Source organism: Macaca thibetana, chromosome 2 (assembly GCF_024542745.1).
Source record: "Macaca thibetana thibetana isolate TM-01 chromosome 2, ASM2454274v1, whole genome shotgun sequence".
Taxonomy (NCBI): domain Eukaryota; kingdom Metazoa; phylum Chordata; class Mammalia; order Primates; family Cercopithecidae; genus Macaca; species Macaca thibetana.
The window spans coordinates 101685224-101708337 of NC_065579.1; the positions used below are offsets into that span (position 1 = coordinate 101685224).

Sequence of the window (23114 nt, forward strand, 5' to 3'; positions counted from 1 at the left end):
GAGAAAGACAGACAGGAACAAGGGCAGCTACAGCTCTCACATCCTGTCCTTGGCAAGTGCAGCTGGCCACAAGAATCAACAAGAGGTCTGAAGCAAGCTCCATGTGAACACAAAAAAATGACTAGAGAGCAAAGAAGCAAGTCTCTGAGGTTAGCCTGCCACAGGCTGCCCAAGGTACTGTTCTAATGGACTTTGCCTTGCAACACACAAAGAAGGCTCCTGCACTTAACCCGGTACTAAAAGGAAACCACTACTACCGAGAAATAAAATTGAAATATCATATCTTTCAATTATCTGTGTCTTAGAAGTATCTAAACATTATTTTGAGATAGAGTACCAGTGATGTGAATAAATCTGGTGAATCAGTAGGTCAGGGCCAGCCGGAACCATTTTATTATATTAGCTAACCATGCCAGGACTAGAGTTCTCCACTCACAGTTAGAAGGAGCCCAAGCTCCCCCTGTGTAAAAAGCATACAGAGGCCAAGAGCGCCATAGTGGTTAGGGTTAGAAAACCTACTGTCCTACGACACTGGTCCACCATATCCAAGGCAACCCAAAAACATACCAGCAGGCTAAGATGCAGAACCCCGTGAAGAGGATGATGGGGATGGGATACGATGCACAGAGGAGCCCATGGTTGTAGAAGGCCCGAGATATCTTCTCACGCAGCCTTTCAGTCAGGGTCATCCTCAGCCGAAGTCACCTTGCTGCCATCCCGGAAAGTGACCATGGATCACCCTGGCACACACTTGACGGCACTGACAAAGAACAACATGTGCAGGTACCTGGTCAGAAGGGAGAAAAGCCAGTTAACAAAGAGTACTTGGCTCTGCACACTAGGGCTGCTGGAGGGAGGCGATAGTTATGTGGCTGGGGAATGGTTTCAGAATGCCTGTATGTAAGGTCTAGTGACATCAATTCCAAAATACACACACACACTCACACACACACACACTCTCTCTCTCTCCCTCTCCCCCCTCACCGACCCAACTCCCTCCCTCCTATATTAGGCAATGCTAAAAGGCCACCCCGCAAAGGGCATTTTTCTCATGTGTGGCACAGGAAACCATGCCTGTGTAACAGACGTCACCTTCAGCTGCTGTCAAACAGGCATTCTTCCCCACCCTTCTCTATGCACCAACCCCACTGAGAGAAGTCCTTGGGAAAAACCTTTACATAGGGATGGCCTCCCCAAAACACACTGTTGTACAAATAGTGATTCACTCATGAAGAATGTCCAGTGAGGTCATGCCTCAATATAAAAACACCAAAAAGCTTAGGTCTCTGACATAATGGTCACCAAGCAAAATTCACTCTGGTAGAACTCTCTGCTCTTGGTCCTACAGTCGTTCCTGGGAACATAAAGGTAGAGAGCACCTCCTTTTCTGCCTGCCCAGTAGCTGTCCCCTTCTACGAGTAACAGCAGCCTGGTGTGGCTCAGGGGAACCACCTCACTCCACAGGATTTAGCCTGGATTAACTATGAGTCAAGGTGCCCCGTGCTGACCCAAGCTACACCAATTGGGCCTCGCTCCCTGGACTTTGACTTCTGAACACAAAGAAACAGGAACTTGGATATTCATGATGTTTATTCATCCCACAGAGGTTCCTGCTCCCAAGATCCCCAGGCTGTTCTGGCTCCCATCCTTTCCGAGGACTGGCTCATCAACTTTTCTTTCCATTTTGTAAGCTATTCTATATCCTTCCAATAAATTATCTTTTTGCTTGTGTTAGCCAAAGTTAATTTCTGGTGATTTCAAACAAATAACATTAAACCAATAAAATCAGAATAGAAAACTCCAGGAGGCCCAGGGATCTAGAATTATCTTCCCTACTGAGTCCTCCCATGGAATCCAAGTTTAAACCTACTTCTCTTGTTCCATGTTGCTGTTTTCTTGTGCTACAGGGAACTTGCCCAGACACGTGTCTTGGCTTGATGGTACTCACTGATGAAAACCCAGACTCAAAGATGACTCCTCATAACTGTCAAGATCAGAAACAAGAAGTAAAAGGAGTCACACCACAGCCAACTCAAAAGCCAAAAGGAATGCCTATTGCTCGTTCTACCTTTCCGAAAGCAGAAGCCTTAAGTGCACATGCAAGTTTCCAGTTCAAGAACCTTCTATTATTTTGACATGGAGTCTCATTCTATCGACCAGGCTGGAGTGCAGTGGTACCATCTTGGCTCACTGCAACCTCTGCCTCCCAGGTTCAAGTGATTCTCCCACCTAGTCTTCCAAGTAGCTGGGATTATAGGTGTGCGTCATCACGCCCTGCAAATTTTTGTATTTTTTTGTAAAGACAGGTTCTCATTATGTTTTCCAGGCTGGTCTCAAACTCCTGGGCTCAAATGATCCAGCTGCCTCAGCCTCTCAAAGTGCTGGGATTATAGGCATGAACCACCATGCCCAGCCAGTACTTCCACTACTTTTTTTTTTTGAGATGGGGTTGCCCAGGCTGGAGTGTAGTGGCACAATCTTGGCTCACTGAAATCTCTATCTCCTGGGTTTAAGCTATTCTCCTGACTCAGACTCCCGAGCAGCTGGGACTACAGGCAGCCGCCACCACGCCTGGCTAATTTTTGTATTTTTGGTAGAGACCAGGCTCACCATGTTGGCCAGGCTGGTCTCAAACTCCTGACCTCAAGTGATCCACAGCCTCGGCCTCCCAAAATGCCGGGATTATAGGCGTGAGGCACTGAGTCCAGCCACTTCATTACTTTTTATGGCTGAATATTTCATCAAATGAGCATGCCACATTTTGTTTATCCATTCATCAGTTGATAAACATTTGGGCAGTTTCTATGTTTTGCCTATTGTGAATAGTGCTGTGATGAACATTCTAACATTCCTGTATTTGTTTGAACACCTGTTTTCTTTTTCTTTTTTTTTTTTGAGATAAAGTTTCGCTCTTGTTGCCCAGGCTGGAGTGCAGTGGCGCGATCTCAGCTCAATGCAACCTCCACCTCCTGGGTTCAAGCGATTCTCTTGCCTCAGCTTCCTAAGTAGCTGGGATTACAGGTGCCCGCTACTACGCCCGTCTAATTTTTTGTATTTGTAGTAGAAATGGGATTTCATCATGTCGGCCAGGCTGCTCTCGAACTCCTGACCAGGTGATCCACATGCCTCGGCCTCCCAAATTGCTGGGATTACAGGCATGAGCCACCACACCGGGTCAAATTATTCTTGTTTACTTGGTCTCGAACTCGAACTTTTTTTTTTGAAACAGAATCTTGCTCTGTTGCCCAGGCTGGAGTGCAGTAGTGCGATCTCGGCTCACTGTAGCCTCCGCCTTCCAGTGGTTCAAACGATTCGTGCCTCAGCCTCCCTTGTAGCAGGGAGCACAGGTGCAAACCACTACGCTAGGCTAATTTTTGTATTTTTAGTAGAGATGGGGTTTCACCATGTTGGCCAGGCTGGTCTAGAACTCCTGACCTTAGATGATTTGCCAGCCTGGCCTCCCAAAGTGCTGGGATTACAGGCATGAGCCACCGGACCCTGTCTCAATTTTTTTTTCTTTTTTAGACAGAGTCTTGCTCTGCCGCCAGGCTGAAGTGCAGTCGTGCGATCTCGGCTTACTGCAACCTCCGTTTCCTGGGTTCAAGCAATTCACCTGTCTCAGCCTCCTGAGTAGCTGGGATTACAGATGTGTGCCACCACACCCAGCTAATTTCTGCATTCTTAGTAGAGACAGGGTTTCACCATCTTGACCAGGATGATTTCAATCTTTTGATCTCGTGATCTGACCGCCTCAGGCTCCCAAAGCGCTGGGGCTACAGGCATGAACCACTGCACCTGGCCAACCTTTTTGTTTTGTTTTGTTTTGTCTGAGACAGAGTCCCGCTCTGTCTCCCAGGCTGGAGTGCAGTGGCACAGTCTCGGCTTACTGTAACCTCCACCTCCTGGGTTCAAGTGATTCTCCTGCCTTAGCCTCCCAAGTAGCTGGGACTACAGACACCCACCACCATACCCGGCTAATTTTTTATTTTTAGTAGAGACGGGGTTTCACTATATTGAACTACTGACCTCATGATCTGCCCTCCTTGGCCTCCGAAAGTGTTGGGATTACAGGCGTGAGCCACCGTGCCCAGCCACCCCCAATTCTTATTTTTACTTTTCTGTTGTTGTTGTTCAGTTGGGGTTTTTTGTATTTTTTTTCTTTTTGTTTTCTTTTGAGTATATTCATTCTTAGGAGTGGAAATGCTTGGTCATAAGGTAATTTTCCTCAATATCTTCTTCTAAAAATGTGTAGTTTCACATTTGTTTAAGTCTGTAATCCAGCTGGATGCAGTGACTCATGCCTGTAATCCCAACACTTTGGGAGGCTGAGGTGGGAAATCACTTGAAACCAGGAGTTTGAGACCAGCCTGGACACTGTGAGACCTTGTCTTTACAAAAAAAAAAAAAAAAAAATTAATAACTAGCAGGGCAGGGTGGCACACGCCTGTAGTCCTAGCTACTTGGGAGGCTGAAGTAGGAAGTTCACTTTAGACCAAGAGTTTGAGGCTACAATGAGCTATGGCCACACCACTGCACTCTAGCCTGGGCTACAGAGCAAGACTGTCTCAAAAAATAAAAATAAAAATCTGTGATCCATTTGAGTTCATTTTTAGATGAGGTGTGAGATATAAATTCCTTTTGTTCCCCTTTGGTCTAAAGATAGCCAATTGTTCCAGCACCATTTGGTGAAAAGACTATCCTTCCTCCATTGAATTGCTTGGCATCTTTGTCAAAAAGCAGTTGTCTGGGCCAGGAACAGTGGCTCACGCCTGTAATTCCAGCACTTTGGGAGACCGAGGTGGGTGGATCGCTTGAAGCCAGGAGTTTGAGACCTGGCTAACATAGTGAAACCCCTCTCTACTAAAAACAGAAAAAAATTAGCTGGGTGTGATGGCACACACTTGTAATCCCAGCTACTTGGTAGGCTGAAAACCGCTTGAACCCAGAAAGCAGAGGTTGAGCAAGCCAAGATCACGCCACTGCACTCCAGCCTAGGTGACAGACTGACTCCATCTCAAAAAAAGAGAAAAAGGCCTGGCGCAGTGGCTCACGCCCATATTCCCAGAACTTTGTGAGGCAGAGGCTGGCGGATCACAAGGTCAGAAGTTCAAGACCAGGCCGGGCGCGGTGGCCCAAGCCTGTAATCCCAGCACTTTGGGAGGCCGAGGCGGGCGGATCACAAGGTCAGGAAATCGAGACCATCCTAACACGGTGAAACCCCGTCTTTACTAAAAATACAAAAAAACTAGCCGGGTGAGGTGGCAGGCGCCTGTAGTCCCAGCTACTCGGGAGGCTGAGGCAGGAGAATGGCGTAAACCCAGGAGGCGGAGCTTGCAGTGAGCCGAGATCGCGCCACTGCACTCCAGCCTGGGTGACAGAGCAAGACTCTGTCTCAAAAAATAAAAAAAATAAAATAAAATAAAAAGAAGTTCAAGACCAGCCTAGCCAACATGGTGAAACCTCTTCTCTACTAAAAAGACAAAAATTAGCTGGGTGTGATAGTGAGTGCTTGTAATCCCAGCCACCTGGGAGGCTGAGGCAGGACAATTGCTTGAACCTGGGAGGCGGAGGCCACAGTGAGCCAAAGATTGCATCACTGCACTCCAGCCTGGGCAATGGAGCATGACTCTGACTCAAAAAAAAAAAAAAAACAAAAAGAAAAAAGAAAAAAAGGCCAGGTGCAGCAGCTCATGCCTTTAATCCCACACTTTGGGAGACCAGGGCGGGCAGATCTCTTGAGGTCAGGAGTTCGAGACCAGCCTGGCCAACATAGTGAAACCCTGTCTCTACGAAAAATACAAAATAGCCGGGCATGGTGGCGTACGCCTGTAATCCCAGCTACTCTGGAGACTGATGCAGGAGAATTGCTTGAACCCAGGAGGCGGAGGTTGCTGTGAGCTGAGATCGCGCCACTGCACTCCAGCCTGGGCGAGAGGGAGATTCCCTCTCAAAAAAAAAAAAAAAAAAAAAAAAAACTTGATAGAATTTTGATAGAAACTGCATTAAACCTGTTCATCAAATTTGCAAAGAACTGGCATGTTGAGTCTTCCAATCCATGAACATGGTATATTTCTCCATTTATTTAGATCTTTGACTTCTTTCATCAGCATTGTGTAGTTTTCAGCATACATGACTGTACATGTTTTGTTAGACTTATACCTATTATTTCACTTTTTTCAGCAACTATGTTTTCAATTTTGGTTTTCACATGTTCATTGCTAGTACACTGATTTTTTTATGTTAATCTTTTATCCTGCAACTGTCCTGAAATCACTTATTAAGTGCCAGAGTCTTTGTGTGTGTGTAGATTCTTTGGGAATTTCTACGAAGACTTATCATGTTATCCGTGAACAAAAACATTTATTTCTTCCTTTCCATAATTTCTTCAAATATTTTTTCTGCACCACTCTTTCTCCTTTTTGAGACTTCAAAAACATAAAAGATAAACCTTCTGTTATTGTCCTATGGGTCCCTGAAGCTCTGTTTTTTTGTTTTGTTTTTTTCATTTTATTTCAATCTCTGTTAGTCAGACTGGATAATTTCTATTATTCTACCTTCATGTTCACTGACTCTTCTGTCTTCTCCATTCTGCTATTGAGCCCACCCAATTAATTTTTCATTTAGATTGTCATATTTTGCAGTAAATAAATTTCTAATTTTCTGTTCATTTCAAGAGTATTCACCCTTACTTGCTATAGCAAGGTTTTAATTAACATTTTAATTACACTTTGGCTTTTAATTTTTTGGATCTGTGTTATGTTGCGGTTGCCATCGGTTGGCTGTCTTTCCCCCTCATGATTTTCCTGATTCTTCATAGCTGAAGTAATTCTAAATTACTGGACATTTTGATTATTATGCTATGTGACTCTAGCTCTTGTTTAAGTCCCACGAAAAATTCTGAATTTGCCTTTGCAGCAATCAACCTAATTAGGTCCAGTCCACAAGTTCCTACCCACCTTCTGTGGGCTGTGGTACCAATATGAGATCAGTTTTCTTTCTTTTTTTTTTGAGACGGAGTCTCGCTCTGTCACCCAGGCTGGAGTGCAGTGGCACGATCTCGGCTCATTGCAAGCTCCAACTCCCAGATTCATGCCATTCTCTTGCCTCAGCCTCCCGAGCAGCTGGGACTACAGGCGTCCGCCACCACGCCCGGCTAATTTTTTGTATTTTTAGTAGAGATGGGGTTTCCCCATGTTGGCCAGGATGGTCTCGATCTCCTGACCTCGTGATTCACCCGCCTTGGCCTCTCAAAGTGCTGAGATTACAGGCGTGAGCCACCGGGCCCGGCCGAGATCAGTTTTAAAAGCCTCTGAAGTATTATTTTGGTTTTTCCCAAGCATACTGCGCAGGGGCCAGTGTGGAACTACTTGAGCAGTAATCTACTCCACAGTTTGGTCCTCAAAGCCTCTGGTATGCTATTTAGGGTCAGATGCACATATGTTAATTCTGAAGAACAGCCCAGGAGTTCATATGCAACTTTATGAGTTTAATTTGTTGAGCTCCTTCCTCTACACAATCTTTCTAATACTTTCCAGATCTCAAAGGCCCCTTTCCTGGTCTTCTAGCTAAAAGTCAGGGGTTTAATTTCCCTGACCTGCTGAGTACCTCCCACAACTGTGACTACCTCCAAGGAAAAGCAATGAGAGAAAGGAAACAACAAAATCAAGCATTCCCTCCATGCTCCTGGGACCACAGTCCCTATGAATAGAAGACTTCCTCTCCTATCCATCTGCCAATGTCACTGCTGTCTCCACCGCTACAGAATTACATGGAGGGCCAGAGCAAGAGAAAAGGAGAAAAGACAAAGCAAACAACACACGAGACTTCTTCCTCCATCCCCGTTCCTGACCCACGATGATCCCCTTTCCTGCTCCTCAAACTAGAAAGACAGCTTCTGTTAGACCTCTTTTCATGCACATCCAGCACATATTTCCAGGTTTGGGGCTGACTTTAAATCCAGGCTGGAAAATATTATATGGAGGAAAAAAAATATGGGAAACTCACTACCAGTTCACTGGTATTTGGAGTTCTGCTTTCCTTCTCCAATTTGCGTGCTAACATTTACCTTTCTGGGGTTACTCCACTGATCCATGCATTCTGTCCAGGGATTTCAGTTGCTCTCTGTCAGACATAAAGGGTGGAGTTATGTTTACTCCATCTTTATCACAATCAGAACTCTTAAACTTTTTTGTAATGTGAAAATCTTCATACATTTCAGGATTCTTTGCCTTTTTTGCCTTTTTTTTTTTTTTTTTTTTTTTTTTTGAGACGGAGTCTCGCTCTGTCACCCAGGCTGGAGTGCAGTGGCCGGATCTCAGCTCACTGTAAGCTCCGCCTCCCGGGTTTACGCCATTCTCCTGCCTCAGCCTCCCGAGTAGCTGGGACTACAGGCGCCCACCACCTCGCCCAGCTAGTTTTTTGTATTTTTTTTTAGTAGAGACGGGGTTTCACCGTGTTTGCCAGGATGGTCTGGATCTCCTGACCTCGTGATCCGCCCGTCTCCACCTCCCAAAGTGCTGGGATTACAGGCTTGAGCCACCGCGCCCAGCCGATTCTTTGCCTTTAAAGAAACTTTTTTTTTTTTTTTGAGATGGAGTCTTGCTCTGTCACCCAAGCTGGAGTGCAGTGGTGTGATCTTGGCTCACCACAACCTCCGCCTCCTGGGTTCAAGCAATTCTTGTGCCTCAGCCTCCCAAGTAGCTGGAGTTACAGGCGTGTGCCACCCCACCCAGCTAATTTTTATATTTTTGGTAGAAAGGGGGTTTCACTATGTTGGCCAGGCTGGTCTCAAACTCTTGACCTCAATCGATCTGCTTGCCTCAGCCTCCCAAAGTGCTGGGATTACAGGTGTGAGCCACTGCTCCTGGCCCTAAGGAAACTTTTCACACTATGCCTACTGGCATTTTTCTGTCAATCACATCATTTCATTGTGAGAAGCATGTAATACAAGTTTTCTACAAAAAGCATACATTACTTTTACAATTTGAAAAAATAAAAATTATACACAAAAAGTGCACAAAAGGAGAATAGAGGGAAACATTAGTAGTGGTTGCTTGTCTTTGTGTAATGTGATTACATGCAGGATTTTTTTTTTCTTGAGACAGAGCCTCACTCTGTCACCCAGGCAGCAGCAGGATTACAGCTCACTGCAGCCTCAATCTCCCAGGCTCAGGTGATCCTCCCACCTCAGCCTGCTTACTAGCTGAAACTATAGGCACGTACCACCATGAGAGATAATTTTTTGTATTTTTAGTAGAGACAGGGTTTTGCCATGTTGCCCAGGCTGGTCTCAAACCCCTGGGCTCAAGCAATCCTCCCGCCTCAATCTCCCAAACTGATTATAGGTGTGAACCACCACACCGAGCCGAGAAATTTTTTTAACTCAAATCTCAATACCTTTACATTGTTCACTATAAGCATTCATTTATTTATTTTTCTTTTTTTAGAGATGGGGTCTCACTCTGTCAACCAGGCTGGGGTACATGGGTACCATTGTGTCTTACTGCAGCCTTGAATTCCTGGACGCAGTCCTCCCAGCTCAGCCTCCCGTGTAGCTAGGATTACAGGTATGTGCCACCATGGCCAGCTAATTTTTTTTAAAAAAAATTGTTGGGGGGAGACAGGGACTCAATATGTTGCCCAGGCTGGTCTTGAACTCCTGGTTTCAAGCAATCCTCCTGCCTCAGCCTCCAAAAGTGTTGGGATTACAGACGTGAGCCAACGTGCAAGCCTATTTAAAATAAACTTTTAAAGTTTAGTATAACATGTCACCGAAAAGCATACAAATTATAAGCACACAGCTCCATGAATTACTACCAAGTAAACAAAGCCATGTAACCTAAACATCACTCCATCAAGAAACAGAACATTAACCCAAAGGGTCCCCCTTATGAGCCCCAGTGCTGACTATTTTTCAATTATAAAAGTAAAAATATACATGTTTATATTCAAATATTCAAATAGTACTGGAATGACCTTTTTTTTTTTTTGAGACAGGGTCTCACTCTGTCACCCAGGCTGGAGGACAGTGGCATGATCATGGCTCACTGCAGCCTCCACCTCCCAGGCTCAATCAATTCTCCCACTTCAGCCTCCCAAGTAGCTAGGACTACAGGTGTACACCACCACATCCAGCAAAATGTTTGTTATTTTTTGTAGAGATGGGGTTTCACCATGTTGCCCAGGCTGATCTTGAACTCCTAGACTCCAGCCATCCTCCTGCCTCGGTCTCCCAAAGAGCAGGGATTATAGGCTGAGCCACCCACCATGCCTGGCCCTCACAGACCCCTTCTTATCCCTTTCCAATTCACCTTATCTCAGAGGTCAGAGTGGACACAGATTCTACCAATGCCATGAGCTGGATCCCCTTCTGCACTTAGAACAAAGTCCAAATGCCTCTCCCTAGCTCCCAGGGCTCTGCACAACCCACCCCGGTCCTCCCCAACTTCACCTCATGTCACCTCTCCATTCTGCTCTCTTCCAATGCCTTATGTGTGCCAACCTCATTCCCATCTCAGGGGCCTGGCACATACTGTTCCGTCCTCTATTCCCTCTTCTCTTTATAGGCTGGTTCTTTTTCCTCTTCAAGTCTCAGCTGAAATATGACTTCTACAAAAAGACCTCCCCTGTCTTCCAGTAGTTCTCTCTATTGTTCCTTACAGAGCCTATTTCTTCTTTTTCAGTGCATTTAAAACTCTGTAACTGTACAAATGACTCATTCCCTAGTTTACTATCTGTCCTCTGTCGAGACTATAAATAAACTCCCTGTCTGTTCTTCAGGGTCTTTAATAGTACTTGGTATGTTAAATTTTTATTAAATGCACCTATACACCCAGCTACTCAGGAGACTGAGGTGGGACAATCCCTTGAGCCCAGTTCTATGCCAGCCTGGGCAACATAGACCCTGTCTTTGAAAACAAACCACTTGTTGAATAAGTGATGAGGAAACCAACCAACCCAACCAGGATCAGATATTATCAGGACAGTGTTCAGTACATATCTTCTCAATTTCTAACTGTGATACAAAGCACCTCAGGCATTCTGGAAGAAAGAGAGACAGCTAATAATCCCATCTCTCTGAATGAAATAATAGACAAGGAACACTTCATCCATCCTGTTCTTCACAAATGTCCCAATCTAAATCCTTGTTAGAAATGCAAATTATTGGGCCTATCCCAGACCTGGTGAATCAGAAAATCTGGGGGTGAGGCCCAGCAATCTGTATTTAACACACCCTCCAGTTGACACTGATATGCTCAAGTTTGAGAAACACTGCCCTACCAAACCCTGGAGCCCAAGAGTTGCCTCAGTCAACTCTATGGTGCCCACATCTGGAACATGTCTAAACTGGACTAGCAGGGCAGGCACTGTAGCTAACTAAAGTCTGCAATCCCAGCAGTTTGGGAGGCTGAGGCAGGAAGATTGCTTGAGGCCAGGAAAGTTCAAGACCAGCCTGGGCAACATACAGAGAACCTGTCTCTACAAAAAAAAGTTTTAAAATTAGCCAAGTGTGGTGGCTCATGACTGGAGTCCTGGCTACTTGGGAGGCTGAGTGGGAAGGATTGCTTGAGCCCAGGAGGTCAAGGCTACAGTAAGCTGTGATTCCACCACTGCACTCTAGCCTGGGCAAAAGAGCAAGGCCTATCTTAAAAAATAAAAAATAAAAAAATGAACTGGACTAGTGGCAGATATCCAAAACCACCAGCCTGAAAAATTCTAATAATCTCCTACCTGATTTTGCTACCTACATTTGCACTTCACTTCTGGTTTCTCTCCCCACACGGTCAGTGTGGACAGCTTCCTAAAATAAAGACCTGCTCATGGCCAGGCGCGGTAGCTCGCACCTGTAATCCCAGCACTTTGGGAGGCTAAGATGGGAGGACTGCTTGAGCCCAGAAGTTCGAGACCAGCCTGGGCAACATAGTGAGACCCCCATCTCTTTAAAAAAATATATTTTAATGGGGGAAAAAAAAAAAAAAAAAAGACCTGCTTAGGTCACCCCTTGCACAAAAGTCTTGAATGGCTCTCCAGTGCCTGCACATTTGAGGCCACACTTCTTTGCTTATTATACAGGCACACTCAAAATATACTGAAACCTCTTTCCAGCTTTATTCTCTTGCCATAAAAATAACTAGTATTTACAAACCATGTGTCAGCCTCTGGCCTAAGACTTTTGCCTACATTATCTCCTGAATCCTTATAACAACCCTTAAACTAATAACAACTTTTACTATTTCAATTCCACAGATGAAGAATCTGAAGCCCGGAGGTGTAACCTGCCCCCATGTTACCCATCTAGAAGGTCCCCATGAATATCACAGTCATGTTGGGTTGCTGGCATTCTTCCCTCAAATAACCTGCATTCCCACTTTCCACACCTTTGCAGTCAAGGCTCTCTCTTTACTGAATGCCCTTTTCCCATCTTCCCACTCTAATTCCCACCTCTAATTTTCTCTATTCAGCCTTCAGGCACTAGATAAAATGCCATTTCCTCCATAAGCCTTCTCTAAACATCATCCTATTCGTTTTGTGCCAGAAACAGGTAAGTACTAATGTTAAAACAATGTTATGTTCAACATGTTAACAGAGATCATCTCTGTCAATGCTGAAGACATCTGACAAAATTCAACCCTCATCCTTTTAAAATAAAAATAGACAAATGCTTAGTAGATATGTGTATGTTGATTTACATACATACATAAATACATACATATAGGCCAGGCACAGTGGCTCACACCTGTAATCCCAGCACTTTGGGAGGCCAAGGCAAGTGAATCGTTTGAGGTCAGGAGTTCAAGACCAGCCTGGCCAACATGGTGAAACCCTGTCTCCACTAAAAAACACAAAAATTAGTCAGGCATGGTGGCGGGCACCTGTAATCCCAACTATTTGGGTGGCTGAGGCAGGAGAATTGCTTGAACCCAGGAGGCAGAGGTTACAGTGAGCCAAGACTGTGCCACTGCACTCCAGCCCGGATGACAGAGTGAGACTCTGTCTCGAAAAATAATAAAAATATATACATACACATATATATAAAATACAGACTTCAACTAAATATTTACATCTTTCTCAATCTCAAAGCTAAAAATCAAGCCCAATGGGAATACACTAGAAGTGTTCTCACTAACGTCAGGGGCCATACAGGCTATGCATTTAACCACCATTATTTATTACTATTGTGGAGCTACTAGTTATCACAATTAGGCAAGAGAAAGAAAACACAGGTATACAACTGGAAAGGAAAAAGTTAAATTATCATTTTTGCAAATGATATTATATACAAAATCCAAGATAATCAACTGAAAACCTTTTACAGTTGTTAAAAGAATCACCATAAGATAGTGAGAACTAATATATATCAATGCCTTCACATACATCACCAACAAGCAGGCAGAAAATAAAATAATGATAATATTGATTATAACGATTCAGTAACACTAAAATAACAAAACCAAAAACTTGAAAATAAAAAGAAATGTAAGAAATCTCTGAAACTCCCAGCAGGACGCGGTGGCTTACTCCTGTAATCCCAGCAATTTGGGAGGCCGAGGTGGGCGGATCACCTGAGGTCAGGAGTTACAGACCAGCCTAGCCAACATGGCAAAACCCCATCTCTACTAAAAAGACAAAAATTAGCCAGGCGTTGTGGCACGTTCCTGTAATTCCAGCTACTCAGGAAACTGAGGCAGAAGAATCACTTGAACCCGGGAGATGGAGGTTCCAGTGAGCCGGGATTGCACCACTGCACTCCAGGCTGGGTGACAGAGCAAGACTCCATCTCGGCCGGGCGCGGTGGCTCAAGCCTGTAATCCCAGCACTTTGGGAGGCCGAGACGGGTGGATCACGAGGTCAGGAGATCGAGACCATCCTGGCTAACACGGTGAAACCCCATCTCTACTAAAAAATACAAAAAAAACTAGCCAGGCGAAGTGGCGGGTGCCTGTAGTCCCACCTACTCGGGAGGCTGAGGCAGGAGAATGGCGTGAACCCGAGAGGAGGAGCTTGCAGTGAGCTGAGATCCGGCCACTGCACTCCAGCCTGGGTGACAGAGCAAGACTCCGTCTCAAAAAAAAAAAAAAAAAAAAAAAGACTCCATCTCAAAAAAAAAAAAAAGAAAGAAACCAAAACAAATCTCTGAAACTCGGAAAGACAGAAAAGATGACTTCAACAAAAAGAAAAGCATGCCACATTCTTAATGAGGAAGAGTCAATATAACATAACCAAAATGTCACTCTTCCTACATTCATCTAGAAATGTAACACAGTCCCAATAAAAATAGGACTTCTTTAACTAAACAAACTTAAAGTTTATATAGAAAAACAAATATAGCCGGCCGGGCGCGGTGGCTCACGCCTGTAATCCCAGCACTTTGGGAGGCCGAGATGGGCGGATCACGAGGTCAGGAGATCGAGACCATCCTGGCTAACATGGTGAAACCCCGTCTCTACTAAAAAATACAACAAAAAAAAACTAGCCGGGCGAGGTGGCGGGCGCCTGTAGTCCCAGCTACTCGGGAGGCTGAGGCAGGAGAATAGCGTGAACCCGGGGGGCAGAACTTGCAGTGAGCTGAGATCCAGCCACTGCACTCCAGCCTGGGTGACAGAGTGAGACTCCGTCTCAAAAAAAAGAAAAACAAACATAGCCAAGAAAGTTCTGAAAAATAAAGATGATGAAAGGGAACTAACTTCACCAAATAACAAAACATGCTAGAGTAATTAAAACAGTGTGGTCCTACCACAAATAACACAGATTAATGTAACAGAACAGAATGTCCAGGAATAGACCAAAATGTACACATATGACAAAGTATATTATATACAGTAAATGATAAACAAGTGGGAGAAAGATTAATTGTGCAATAAAAGGTGTTGCAACAAATAGGTAGCCACAGAAAAAAAATTAAATTGGATCTAACACTTCACATCAAAATTCCAAATAGGACCAAGCACAGTGGCTCAGGCCTATAATCCTAGCACTTTGGGAAGTCAGGGCAGACAGATCACCTGAGCCCAGGAGTTCAAGACCAGCGTGGGCAACATGGCAAAACCCCTCTTCTACCAAAAGTACAAAAATTAGCTGGGCATGGTGATGCACACCTGTAGTCCCAGCTACTCAGGAGGCTGAAGTGGGTGGATTACCCGAGCCTGGCAAGGTCCAGGCTGTAGTGAGCGATGATCACACTACTGTGCTCCAGTCTGGACAACAGGGCAAGACCCTGCCTCAAAATAAAAATGAATTCCAAATAGAGAAAAGATTTAAAGGTAAAATATGAAATATAAAAATTACTGGCCGGGCGCAGTGGCTCACGCCTGTAATCCCAGCACTTTGGGAGGCCTAGGCGGGAAGATCACGAGGTCAGGAGATCGAGACCATCCTGGCTAACATGGTGAAACCCCGTCTCTACTAAAAAAAATACAAAAAACTAGCCGGGCGTGTGGTGGGCGCCTGTAATCCCAGCTGCTCGGGAGGCTGAGGCGAGAGAATGGCGTGAACCCGGGAGGCGGAGCTTGCAGTGAGCCGAGATAGCGCCACTGCACTCCAGCCTGGGCGACAGAGCGAGACTCCATCTCAAAAAAAAAAAAAAAAAAAAAAAATTACTTTAGGCCAGGTACAGTGGCTCACGCCTATAATCCCAGCACTTTGGGAGACCAAGACAGGTGGATCACCTGAGGTTAGGAGTTCAAGACCAGCCTGACCGATATGGCGAAACCCTGTCTCTACTAAAAATACAAAAATCAGCCAGGCATGGTAGCATGTGCCTGTAGTCTCAGCTACTCAGGAGGCTGAGACAGGAGAATCACTTTAACCTGGGAGGCGGAGGTTGCAGTGAGCCGAGATCATGTCACTGCACTCCAGTCTGGGCGACAGAGCAAGACTCTGTCTCTGGCCGGGCGCGGTGGCTCAAGCCTGTAATCCCAGCACTTTGGGAGGCCGAGACGGGCGGATCACAAGGTCAGGAGATCGAGACCATCCTGGCTAACACAGTGAAACCCCGTCTCTACTAAAAATACAAAAACTTAGCCGGGCGAGGTGGCAGGCCCCTGTAGTCCCAGCTACTCGGGAGGCTGAGGCAGGAGAATGGCGTGAACCCGGGAGGCGGAGCTTGCAGTGAGCTGAGATCCGGCCAATGCACTCCAGCCTGGGTGACAGAGCGAGACTCCGTCTCAAAAAAAAAAAAAAAAAAAAAAAAAAAAAAAAAAGACTCTGTCTCAATTAAAAAAAAAAAAATTACTTTAAAAAACCACAGGAGGCTGGGCGCGGTGGCTCAAGCCTGTAATCCCAGCACTTTGGGAGGCCGAGACAGGTGGATCACGAGGTCAGGAGATCGAGACCATCCTGGCTAACACGGTGAAACCCCATCTCTACTAAAAAATACAAAAAACTAGCCGGGCGAGGTGGTGGGTGCCTGTAGTCCCAGCTACTCGGGAGGCTGAGGCAGGAGAATGGCGTAAACCCGGGAGGCAGAGCTTGCAGTGAGCTGAGATCCGGCCAGTGCACCCCAGCCTGGGCGACAGAGTGAGACTCCGTCTCAAAAAAAAAAAAAAAAAAAAAACCACAGGATAGGCCAGGTGAGGTGCCTCACACCTATAATCCCAGCACTTTGGAAGACCAAAGTGTCTGAGGTTAGGAATTCGAGATCAGCCTGGCTAATATGGTGAAACCCCATCTCTACAAAAAATACAAAAATAAATTAGCCGGACGTGGTGGTGGGCGCCTGTAATCCCAGCTACCCGGGAGGCTGAAGCAGAAGAATCGCCTGAACCCAGGAGGTGGAGGTTGCAGTGAGCCAAGATCATGCCACTGCCCTCCAGCCTGGGCAACAAGAATGAAAATGTCTCAAAAAAACAAAACAAACAAACAAAAACACAAAAAACCCCACAGGATAATTTTTCACAATCTTCTACTAGGGAAGATCTTTCTAGGTATGACATAGAACTCAAAAGCCTTAAAAGTAAAAACCAATCTATATAATTAGTTAATAAACAAATATTTCACAACAAAATTATTTTAAGTAAAAAGATAAAGAAGGCCGGGCGCAGTGGCTCAGACCTGTAATCCCAGCACTTTGGGAGGCTGAGGAGGGCGGATCACGAGGTCAGGAGTTCAAGACCAGCCTGGCCAACATGGTGAAACCCCATCTCTACTGAAAATAGAAAAATTAGCCAGGTGTGGTGGCAGTAGCCTGTAATCTCAGCTACTCAGGAGGCTGAGGCAGGAGAATCACCTGAACCCAGGAGGCAGAGGTTGCAGTGAGCCGGAATAATCCAAGATCATGCTATTATACTCTAGCCTGGGCAACAAAGTGAGACTCCATCTCAAAAAAAAAAAAGATAAATAAGATCTGGAAAAACACAACTTCAATTCATATCGCTGACAAGGTGTTAAGTTCCCACATATATAAGCAATTTTGACAAAATCAATTTAAAAACACCAAAGCCCAGCTAGGCACAGTGGCTTACACCTATAATCCCAGTGCTTTGGGAGGCTGAGGTGGGTGGATCCAGGAGTTCAAGACCAGCCTGGCCAACATGGTGAAACCCTGTCTCTACTAAAAATACAAAAATTAGCCAGGCATGGTGGTGCATGCCTATAATCCCAGCTACTCGAGAGGCTGAGACAGGAGAATCGCTTGAACACGGGAGGTGGAGGTTGCAGTGAGCTGAGATTGAGCCACTACACTCCCGCCTGGGTGACGGAGATGAGACTCTACCTCAAACAAACAAACAAAAAAAGCCCAACAGAAAAGTGGTCAAGGATACGAATAGGGTTTTTGTGGGGTTTTTTTGAGACAAGGTCTCACCCTGGCTGGAGTGCAGTGGCATGATCTCAGGTCACTGCAGCCTTGACCTCCCAGGCTCAAGCAATCCTCCCACCTCAGCCTCCTGAGCAGCTGGGACTACAAGCACACACAACCATGCCCAGTTAATTTTTGTATTTTTTCTACAGATGGGGTTTTGCCAGGTTGCCCCGGCTGGTCTCAAACTCTTGAACTCAAGCAATTCGCCCACCTTGGCCTCCCAAAGTGCTGGGATTACAGGCCTGAGCCACCATGCCCAGCTTGAATAGTTTTTTTCACAAAAAATAAAACGTAAATGGTCCTTCAACCTCACTGCAACCAAACAGAGACAAATTAAAACTCCTCCTGAGATAATAGGAGTGTTCATTCTACTACTCTTTCAACTTTTCTGTAGGTTACACTAAAAAGTTTGGGGGGGGGTGGTGGAATCTAAACAGAGAAACTAATTTTTCACCCATCACAATGGCAAAGATCAAACTGTGTGGTACCACAGTGTTGGAGAGGGTGTGAATAAACAAGCACTGCCACACACTGCTTAGGAGCACATGTGGATAAAACTGCTATGGAGGTTTATCTGGTAAGAGTTATCAAAATTACAAAAGCAAATCCTCATCAACTCAGCACTTCTGCCTCTGGTAAGTAACTGGACAAATACACTTGGCCATGCGTGGACTGACTGATGCACACAGAAAGTTACTCATCCCAGTGCTGTCTGTACTAACAAAACTTAAAATTCCTCTACAATTCCATCAATAGAGCTCTGACTAAATAAATTAAAGGACATCCTGAAAATGGAATATTATCTAGTTATAAAAGACGAGGGGCTGGGTGCAGTAGCTCAATGCCTGTAATCCCAGCACTTTGGGAGGCTGAGGCGGGCGGATCACTTGAGGTCAGGTGTTTGAGACTAACCTGGACAACATGATAAAACCCCGTCTCTACCAAAAATATAAAAAATTAGCTGGGTATGGTGGTGTGCAGGCCTGTAGTCCCAGCTACTCAGGAGATTGAGGCAAGAGAATCACCTGAACTCGGGAGGCGGGGGTTGCAGTGAGCCAAGATCACACCATTGCACTCCTGCCTGGGCGACTCCGTCAAAAAAAAAAAAAAGACAATGAGGAAATGTATTAATGATAAACTATCATAAATAAACATTCAGAGAAAAAAGCAAGGGAACAGCGTGCTACTTTCATGTAAGAGAACAGAAGTCTCTGCTTATTTGTCTATAAATGCACAACACACCTGGGAATGGACACATGAGAAGTAGCAGCACCAGCAGCCTCTAGGGAGAGGATCTGGTAGCCAGGTGCAGGATGGAAGGGAAACTTTCCCATGTATACTGGTTTACCTTTCCAATTTTGTGTCACATAAATGTATTTCTACATTGAAAAGCTGAAATTAAAAAATAATGAACAAAGTCTCCTGTGGAAGCAGCAGTCCTCTTCTCTGAGCTTCTCTAACTATGAATTTCCACCTTGCTCATTCCGACTCTCAGCCTCCCGGACTGACTGTGTTCCCCTTCGGTAGAAGGGCATAACTGAATCACCTTGAGTTCCCTAGAGCACCCAGCACCTCACCTGGTGGCGAGCAGAAAGTCACTACAGGACTGCTCACTGTGCTAAACTAGTTCACTGGTGCAAACAATTCATTCCTTTGGGGGAATGTTTTCCTGAAAGTTGTCAAGTGGACCAATGCTCAGGGCAGAAAACTGCTTCTCTTAAGCTTCAAAATTAGCCAGTAACCTGGGAGAATTTTCAGCAGATCAAGTTAATAGTATTGAAAAAAGGTCAGGTACAGTGGCTCACGCCTGTAATCCCAGCACTTTGGGAGGCCGAGGCGGGCAGATCACCTGAGGTCTGGAGTTCAAGACCAGCCTGGCCAACATGGTGAAACCCCATCTCTACTAAAAATACAAAAATTATCAGGGCGTGGCCGGGCACAGTGGCTCATGCTTGTAATCCCAGCACATTGGGAGACCAAGGCAGGTGGATCACGAGGTCAGGAGTTCAAGACCAGCCTGGCCAACACGGTGAAACCCCGTCTCTACTCAAAATACAAAAATTTGCTGGGCGTGGTGGCACGTGCCTGTAATCCCAGCTACACGGGAGGCTGAGGCAGGAAAATCGCTTGAATCCAGGAGGCAGAGGTTGCAGTGAGCCGAGATCGCACCACTGCACTCCAGCCTGGGCAACAGGAGTGAAACTCTGTCTCAAAAAAATAATAATAATTAAATAGTATGGAAAAAATAAAGGAATTTCAGTTAATGAACAAAAACTGATTTCAGAGAATTTAAAGCCTAAAAACACACATATTCAAGAGGATGAGTACTGGCACATTTTAGAGTAACTGTTGGTATGGCACAACACCACCCAAACTGAAGGAAGACCAAATTATATTAATTGGTTGTAATGGTTGTCACAAATAACCACGTGCATAATGTCAACCCTCTTCACAGCAGAACACCAACAAACATATTAAAGATTTTATTCCACAATGCCAGCTACCTACATTCTTACTCCCTCTTGACCTGGTCAGGAATGACTAACAAAGGGACTGAACCTCTGCTGCTAAGAATCAGTTTTATTTGTGTTTATTTATTTTGAGACAGAGTTTCACTCTTGTTGCCCAGGCGGAAGTGCAATAGTGTGATCTCGGCTCACTGCAACCTCAGCCTCCCAGGCTCAAGCGATTCTCTTGCCTCAGCCTCGCAAGTAGCCGGGATTACAGGCATGCGCCACGATGCCCAGCTAATTTTTTATTTTTAGTAGAGACAGGGTTTCACATCAGGCTGGTCTCGAACTCCTGACCTCAAGTGATCTGCCCTCCTTGGCCTCCCAAAGTACTGGGATTACAGGTGTGAGCCACTGTACCCAGCCAAGAACCCGTTTTAAAGCTAGAAACTTGAGAGCCCATGGGGACAGCCTTGTCATTTCACACAATCAGACTCTTGGCCCATGGACAGAGGGCCCTCAGCCTCAGCCCCAGCAGGTACTCGTAGGAGCACAGCCAGGAACAGCCTCCTGCCACCAGCTACACATGAGCATATCAGGCTACACAGGCTGAAGACCTTTTGCCTGATTTCCCACAAGAAGTGTGCTTTGCTGGAGGGCATCAAAGCTCTTCACATTTTATACAATCAAATCCCAAAATGGGAGATGTGATGAGTCTTGTATTACTACTTCAACATTGGGGGAACCCACCCCCAGTATTTCAGCATAGGTTCTTTCAATTTTCCGTAAGTGTTGGCCGGCTGAGAAATAAAGAGAAAGAGTACAAAGAGAGGAATTTTACAGCTTGGCCTCTAGGGGTGACATCACATATCGGTAGGAGTGTGATGCCCACCAGAGCCACAAAACCAGCAAGTTTTAATAAGGATTTCAAAAGGGGAGGGGGTGCAAGAACAGGGAGTAGGCCACAAGATCACATGCTTCAAAGGGCAAAAAGGAGAACAAGGATCATATGCTTCTGAGGAAATAGGACAAAGGCAAATTCAGAACTATTGATAAGGGTCTATGTTCAGTTGTGCATGTACCGTCTTGATAAACATCTTAACAGAAAACAAGGTTTGAGAGCAGAGAACCAGTCTGACCTCAAATTTATCAGGGCAGGGTTTCCCAATCCTAGTAAACCTGAGAGTACTGCAGGAGACCAGGGTATAGCTCAGTCCTTATCTCAACCGCATAAGACAGACACTCTCAGAGCGGCTGTTTATAGACCTCCCCCCAGGAATGCATTCCTTTCCCAGGGTATTAATTATTAATATTCCTTGCTAGGGAAAGAATTTAACGATATTGTCCCTCTGCAAGAAGAAAAATAATGGCTTTATTCTGCCAGACCCCACAGGCAGTCAGGCCTTATGGCTGTTTTCCCTTGTTCCCTAAAATCGCTGTTAATCTGTTTTTTTTCAAGGTGCACTGATTTCATATTGTTCAAACACACATCTTACAATCAATTTGTACAGCTAACACAATAGTGATCCTGAGGTGACGTACATCCTCAGTTTACGAAGATAACAGGATTAAGAGATTAAAGACAGGCGTAAGAAATTATAAAAGTAAGCCGGGCGCGGTGGCTCACGCCTGTAATCCCAGCACTTTGGGAGGCCGAGGCAGGCGGATCACAAGGTCAGGAGATCGAGACCACGGTGAAACCCCGTCTCCACTAAAAATACAAAAAATTAGCCGGGCGTGGTGGCGGGCGCCTGTAGTCCCAGTTACTCCGGAGGCTGAGGCAGGAGAATGGCGTGAACCCGGGAGGCGGAGCTTGCAGTGAGCCGAGATCGCGCCACTGCACTCCAGCCTGGGCGACAGAGCGAGACTCCGTCTCAAAAAAAAAAAAAAAGAAATTATAAAAGTATTCATTTTGGGAACTGAAATATGTTCATATTAAAATGAAATCTTCACAATTTATGTTCCTCTGTCACCACGACAGCCAGTCCCTCTGTTCGGGTCCCTGACTTCCTGCAACACTTCAAGAACTCTGTTTTTTGTTTTGAGACGGACTCTCACTCTGTCCCCCAGGCTGAAGTGCAGTGGCACAATCTCAGTTCACTGCAACCCAACCCCCGCCCTCAGGTTCAAGCGATTCTCCTGCCTCAGCCTCCCGAATAGCTGGGATTATAGGCGCCTGCCACTGTGCACAGCTAATTTTCATATTTTTAGTAGATACGGGGTTTCACCACCTTGGCCAGGCTGGTCTTAAACTCCTGACCACGTGATCCACCCACCACGACCTCCCAAAGTGCTAGGATTACAGGCATGAGTCACTGCACCCAGCAAGAACTCAATATAAACATTGCATGGAAGATGGTTCCAAACACAGAGAGTGCAAAGAGAGGAGGAGTGTGTGAGGGGAAAAGTAGCAAAGAAGACAGCCAAGAGATGAGGCTCACCTGGGCCCCTTTTCCTTGGGGTCAGGGTCCAGGAGCCCCTAGAGCTCTCTCCAGCACACCAGACTTCACCAGCCCCTTTCACCACCTTATCTCCCAGGAGAGCCTCCCCTCTGTACCCGCTTCATGCCCACCAGCTTCTAAGAGCCTTTCATCCTGCTCACCACTGGCCCTAAGACTCCCTTCACACTCTTGAAGGCAAAGGGTGGTACTCTGGGCTCACAAACCTAAGTGCTGTGGGTACCTGTCAAGTCACAATGTGTGAAGCCTCACAGATAAACAAATCACATCTACATGGTGCTCATTCCCAAATATTTGGTCAAAGTCTAAAAAACAAAGATTTTTTTTCTGTTTCAAATTCTAAGTCCTACTGCAAGTTTTAGTTGCTTCTTTTTCATATCTATAATCTGGTACTAAGTAAAACTTTCC

The 23114-nt window shown here is 45.5% G+C and overlaps 1 protein-coding gene across 4 annotated transcripts in view; it reads right to left on the reverse strand.

Annotated features, from left to right (window-relative positions):
- Positions 1-23114, reverse strand: part of SCAP (SREBF chaperone) — a 68970-nt gene that overhangs the window by 33497 nt on the left and 12359 nt on the right. Inside the window, exons 1-3 of one of the 4 annotated variants that reach the window (XM_050780718.1) lie at positions 8066-8211; positions 1871-1984; positions 568-787 (exon numbers count right to left, since the gene is read on the reverse strand). In XM_050780718.1, coding sequence (XP_050636675.1) covers positions 568-689 — 122 coding nt within the window. In that variant the 5' untranslated portion in view covers positions 690-787; positions 1871-1984; positions 8066-8211. Of the gene's footprint in view, positions 1-567; positions 788-1870; positions 1985-8065; positions 8212-23114 lie in introns of those variants that run through there. The other 3 variants (XM_050780720.1, XM_050780719.1, XM_050780717.1) reach the window with 3 other exon arrangements.